This window comes from Octopus bimaculoides, chromosome 25 (assembly GCF_001194135.2).
Source record: "Octopus bimaculoides isolate UCB-OBI-ISO-001 chromosome 25, ASM119413v2, whole genome shotgun sequence".
NCBI lineage: Eukaryota > Metazoa > Mollusca > Cephalopoda > Octopoda > Octopodidae > Octopus > Octopus bimaculoides.
The window spans coordinates 1557540-1564186 of NC_069005.1; the positions used below are offsets into that span (position 1 = coordinate 1557540).

At 37.6% G+C, this 6647-nt stretch overlaps 1 protein-coding gene across 2 annotated transcripts in view; it reads left to right on the plus strand.

Annotated features, from left to right (window-relative positions):
- The window catches only part of LOC106876042 (rab5 GDP/GTP exchange factor), a 24285-nt gene that overhangs the window by 13199 nt on the left and 4439 nt on the right, over window positions 1-6647 (plus strand). Inside the window, exons 2-3 of one of the 2 annotated variants that reach the window (XM_052976846.1) lie at window positions 2905-2958; window positions 4918-5111. In XM_052976846.1, the coding sequence (XP_052832806.1) occupies window positions 4924-5111 (188 nt within the window). In that variant the 5' untranslated portion in view covers window positions 2905-2958; window positions 4918-4923. The remainder of the gene's footprint in view (window positions 1-2904; window positions 2959-4917; window positions 5112-6647) is intronic. The other variant, XM_014924425.2, reaches the window with a different exon arrangement.

The window sequence follows — 6647 nt, forward strand, 5'->3', positions numbered from 1 at the left end:
TGGACTAACGCTTCTCTTGGAAAATTCTAACATATCAATTATAGCTCTGAAGTTACTGGAATCATTTGGTTAGGCTTTTTTTGAAGATAAAACCAAACCCTGGTTACATTTTTATGAGTGTGTATAAATTATGAATTTGTTTGGAAAAGCACATTGGCAAAATTATTATTATTATTATTTTTTTTCACATAAGCTTATTCAAAACCTTTATTATCATTTTTAGCCAGACAATCATTTATAGTATTTTTAAAAGATTTATTTCACTTACATATTATATTATTAACATTTTACTTCAGTCTCTTACCTACTTACCTGTCTGTCTAACGGAATAGACACACACGTACACGCATATATATTATAAGAGTCACAGGTAGTAATATTGACACCGCATAGTGTCATAATAATAATAATTACTATAGTTCAATATATACACAGAAAATGCATACACATACATTTATTGTGTGTGTGTGTGCCGATTTATTGTAAATCGACAAAATACAGCTTCGCATATTTATGCTACTGTTTTGAACTGTATAGATGTGTGTCGTGTTAAAGGGGAAAGAGAGAGAGGGGGGTAGATCGATGGCAACACGAACAGTAAAGTAAAAAGAAAATAATCAAAACATGTTATCGATAGGAATGAGTAGTGTTATTGTAATACTTTCATATTGAGTCATTTAATGGAGTTTATTCACCCCCACCCCTTCTCTCTCTCTTTCATTTCGCTCACCTGTTTGTTTCAAATTTATTATCTGACAGGTATGTAAATAGATAATAAATATATCTACATTCGTTTTGTCATCCGCATGTGATCAAACAATGACATGACAGCGGTTAATGTTTCATTTTCAACTGTTGCAGCGGAAACGGTACGAATTTTTTTTTATACACGGGGAATCCCCCCTTAAACCATACTTATGCATAATACAAGGAAAGACTGGCCATTTTAGCCTATTGTTTGAGTTAACCGATGCTAAAGGTTGATATGGATCACGTACAATGTGCGTGTGGATAATAGTTTGACTCAGCTTCGAACCCGTCATAAAATATCGAGAGATGGGTTCGTCCTAGGCGCCCACGAAACTTTGTCACATGGGGGCTGAGTCAAACTGTTATGTATATATTATGTATAGGGCGCATAGCGCAGTGGTTTGGATGCTGTACCATTTCCAGGCAACGTCGATTTTGTGGAGAAAGCGAGATAATGTACAGCACATTCGTTTGATCACAGTAAACGAATCATTTGTGTGGCAGGTCGTTTCGACAAAAGTTGAACACTCAGACGTCAATCTTCAACAAGAGAGCCCATCATATATATATATATATATATACTCTTTTTATTAAAGCTGCGAAATTATCAGAGAACTGTTAGTCGGTTTCACGTCCCGTTGGTCGGATGGGACTTGAAAAACTCTGAGTAACAGTTCTGCGATAATTTTACAGCTTTAATAAAAAGTAGGTCACTCTACCTTTGGTATCAAGTACTATTTTTTCAACTTGTTTTGGACTTATGTACTCACCTGTGTGTGTGTATGTATATAAATATATATATATATGATAGCTTCTCATATAACACACACACATTATTACTCTGGACGTGATAAATTAATAAAATTACAGAAAATAATGTAAACGCCATAAAACTTTATAAAACAAATATAACATCGTAATTCACTCATTCCTCCTCCTCACCTCCCACCCAGCTCGCATGTTCGAATCTTTTTCCCGTATATCTTTCCATCTGCTGCATTCTTGGCTCATCTCTTCAATATCCCGAGACGACCATTTGTTACCACTTCTACCCATGTCTTCCTTGGCCTTCGTCCCTTTTCTGCTGCTGTTGCTTTTCCCATTTCTAAACCTTCATACTCATGTCTATACCAACACATTACCAAATGGCAGTTCCTGAAAACTGTTGCTCTTATAAACTCCTGTTACAGCTGGGAGAACAGTTTTTCTGTACAAACCCTAATAATGTTTAATTATAAAAATATAATAGGATTCTCAAAACATTGAATGTCTTTGAGGGTCCAATAAAATAGGTACCAAAGGGGGTTTATGGGTTAAAAAAATGATTGAGAACCAGGGCTGTGGAGTCAAAACAAAGAATTTTGACTCTGACTCCTCTACTGTTGGGCACCTCCAACTCCGACTCCTCTTTATGTAATCAAGTGATAGTGTTGGTCTACATATCTCATAAAGTATATGCATATGCTTGTACTATGAGTAGGCCTATGGGTTATAACTAATGGAGGCGCAATGGCCCAGTGGTTAGGGCAGCAGACTCGCGGTCGGAGGATCAGTTTCGATTCCCAGGCCGGGCGTTGTGTGTGTTTATTGAGCGAAACACCTAAAGCTTCATGAGACTCTTTCGCCCCAACTTTCTCTCACTCTTTCTTCTTGTTTCTTGAGTAACGCTGCAATGGACTGGCGTCCCGTCCAGCTGGGGGGAACACATACACCATCGAAACTGGGCCAATGAGCCTGGCTAGGCTTTGAAAGGGCGACATTGATCGTTTTTTATGTTATAACTGGTTTAATAAAGATATTGTGAGTCGGAGTCGGTAAAACTATACCAACTCTGACTCCATGGCCCTGTTGAGAACCCCTGCTTTGTCTTCGAACCATTTTCTGTGACATGAGTTTCATATGATGAAAATTCTTGAATCCTTCAAAACCATATTCTCCCTATATACATTATTAGTGTTTTGTTTTTTTTCTACCAAGCATTTACCATGATGGCATTCTTTGGTTCTTTTGATGGATCTCCTCTATTGAATATTTTGAGGCTGTAGTGTTTGGTATTAGAGTTCTTTGTCTTTGTGTGACTTTTCTAAGATTGTCCTCTTCCGTCATCTCAAGAACTTTGTCCAATATCTTTGTTGATATAAGAATCTCTTGCAGGCTACAATCAAACCTTCGCTAAATTGGATCTAACATTGGAGATAACACTGAGTGGTAAGAACACAAACCTTATTCTACTGCAACTACTGACCAGCTGGTGACCACCTGAGTGAGCAGGTGTGTTGTCCAGAATTTAGTTGTGTTTTCTTCACTTAATCAGTAGAAAGTCTGAGGCCATCTTACTGTTATTTATGCACTGCAGCAATGAAATGTGAGAAGAACCCAGTTTTTATGCTCTGCATATAGAACCACAAATTCTTGGAATGGTAATAAAGCACTAACAACTGATTCTTTATGTCTTTTGAAACACCTGGCTGTGCCGGACTCTCCTCTGTCACTAAATTCAAAACGATGAATGACTGTCTACGTTCATGCATCATCTTCATTGTTTTAAGGTCCACTTTTCCATGCTCGCATGGGTTGGATGGAATTTGCTGAGGGAGATATCCTATGGCCAGATGCCCTTCCTGTTGTCGATAAGGTAACATTTCCCCACGGCCAGACATAGTTTTGTAGAATATTAGAAAGGAATGACATGCTTGTGTGACAGTGATGTCAAGACAAGGGGAGATGTACATTCGTTTTATAAGAGCTTCTCTCAGTTTCCATCTACCAAATCCACTGCAATTTCCAGCAGACTGCCAGTGCCCAACCTACAGCAGAAGCTTCCGAGCAGGCACCAGCCTGATTGACAATGACCCTTCTTCTGCCATGCAATGTCCTTGGTCATCATCTGCAATGACCGATGAACATTATATTATATAGTAGAAGACATTTGACCAAACTGCTACACAGTAGGATTGAAACTGAAACCTGTACCTCACTGGGAAGCAAACTTCTCAACCACACAGCAATTCCTGCTGGTAAACATTCCTTACTTAATTCACAACCAGGTGTGGAACCCTGTTTCCTCTTCGTTATACACCTGGGAAATTAGGACCTTTTCCCAATTACTTAACCCTTTCCAAAATAGTTTGATTTCTTCAATAGGTGCACTGCCTGCTTCACCTAATTAAATTAATTTCAGTGCCCTTTTGTTAGCAATTTCTAAATCAACACCACCCACCCACCCGTTAACTTCATAATTCTTGAAGGTTATGTCTAGAATAGCTTGGCACCAACACCAATTTCTGCACCATGGTTGTATGTTTGCTGTGTCTCGTTGGAATATTATCTGAATTGTGTGTAAAATGGTGAGCCCTTGGATGACTTTTGTTCAATGTTATTTTTCTGTCAAATTCTCTGGTAATTATCTTTTATTTTACACTTGTTTCAGTGACTGGATTGTGGCCATACTGGGGCACTGCCTTGAAGGGGTTTTAGTCAAGCAAATCAATCTCAGTACTTGTTTTTTTTTTTTTTTTTTTGTGTGTTTAGAGTCTTGTACATATTCTATCAGTTTCTTTTGCTGACCTGTTAAGGACACTTGCCCCAGGTACCATACAGTGAGACTGAACCCATAACCACATGGTTGCAAAATGAGCTTCTTAACCACACAGACAGACATGCCTGTACTGATGGCCACAGTTTTTATCTTCACATTCCATGTCTTGTGTATTTTCATTTTGAGGTTCTTGAAATTTGATAACTTTTCCATTTCCTTCCAGATATATTTTGGATAGAGGAAGGATGCAAGTGTATTGTTTGTTTTACTGGGGTTGATCTAATTGACTGGCTACCCTCTCCCAAAATTTCAGGCCTTGTGCCTACAATAGAAGGGATTATTATTATTGAAGGTGGTGAGCTGGCAGAAACCTTGGCATGCTGGGTAAAATGTTTAGTGGTGTTTTGTCTGTCTTTATGTCCTGAGTTCAAATTCCACCAAGGTTGAATGTTGCCTTTCATCCTTTCAGGGTTGATAAATTAAGTACCATTTGAGCACTGGGGTCGATGTAATGAACTTGTCCTCGCAAATTTCAGGCCTTGTGCCTATTGTAAAAAGGATTATTATTATTATTATTATTATTATTATGCCTATTGTAGTGATGTCATTGGTTTCTTATATTCTTCCAGGAAAACATGAGTGTAACTAAGAAAAACAGCAAGAAGACCTTCCACATTGATGAGTCTGACTTGCTTTGCAAGAATGGATGCGGTTACTATGGTAACCCAGCCTGGCAAGGGTTCTGTTCAAAGTGTTACCGGGAAGTCTACCAAAAGGCAAAGCAAGCCCAGGTGCAGCACGATGCTTTACAGAAGGCAAAACGGTAAATTATATTTTTTTTTGTTTCACTTGATTATTTTACCCCAAATTTGAAACCTGAACCTTTATTATTGAATATTTCAGTTCATTTGATTATAGGATGCTGAAGTGGAATTCTTTATTGTTGCAGTAATTTCCGACATATAAATGGATGTAGTAACATTTCTCCATTTAGTTGAGGAAGCATTTTCTTTTTCGTTTTCCTCCTTTTTCCTGTTTCTCTCTCTTCTTTGTCTTGCAAATTACTTGGCAACTTCATTAGTGCTGGTGGCATGGAAAAAGATCCCCAGTCCATATTGTGTAGTGGTTGGCATTAGGAAGGGCATTCAGTCATAGAAACCCTGCCAAAGCAGACATTGGATGTCAATGTGGCCCTTTAGATCGCCCAGATCCTGTCAAACCATCCAACCCATGCCAGCATGGGAAGTGGATGTTAGATGTTGGTGATGTAGTGTAAACACATTCAAACATTGTTACTATCTTTTCGATACTTGCTGCGTTTCACATGGAATTTTTTGTCCCTCGAAGTTGTCTTGGTGTAGAAGTCAACCTATGTTTTTCAGTGGTAAATTTTGCTCTGAAAAATTCAACTTACATACCTGAAAATCTGGTAATAAACATATGCATAGATGACATGTCGAAGGAGAGTCCTTCATTGTTTGGTAAGACAAGCACCAAATCATTACATTTCTGACAACTACCAGTAATGTTTGTTAATCTACAGCAATGTAATTTATTTATATAGAACACTACGAAACAACATCTGCAGTTGTTGGTCTCTACACAATTGAGAGAAGTGGTGCTTGATCAAATAACGGATTTATCAAACTGAAGTCACGACAGAAAGAAATATGCTGCTCTTCTACTACAAGCAATAAGCTTTCTCTGTCTCTCCCTCTTCTCTCTCCTCTCTGTCTCTCTCTCTCTCTCTCCTCTCTGTCTGTCTCTTTTAGCCCTGGCACTCCTTTATCCGTCTGCTGCTGCTGCTGTTCATTTAGCCACAGAAGCAAGTACTTCACGAGTGGCTTATCACCATTATTCAAATTGTTACTCTGTTTTATTCGACCTGTTTCAAGTCCCACCCAGAGACCTCAAGTAACAACAAGTTGGAGATTTTACTGTGGCTGTTAATCTCAGATTAGCAATGACATATTGTAGACCAGATTCTGAGAACTAAAATTCTGTTAAATTTGTAATATTTCAATTTTGAAATATTACAAAAGAAAAACAATCAGATTCACAGTGTTTTCTTTGGGTGTATCATTATTATTATTATTATTATTATTATTATTATTATTATTATTATTATTATCATCATCATTATTATTATTATCATTATTATTATTATTATTATTGCAATCATTATCATTCATTATTATTGTTGCTGCTGCTGTTGTCTACTTTGGCAATGAGCTTTTCCTACTAACTTGTCTGAAACCATGTTTAAAGTGGTCTCACTTTAAAAGTTTCCATTAAACTTTCATGCTGGTCTATGTTTCAAGCACCATTTAATAATGGTAAAGTGGTTTTATCACATTCT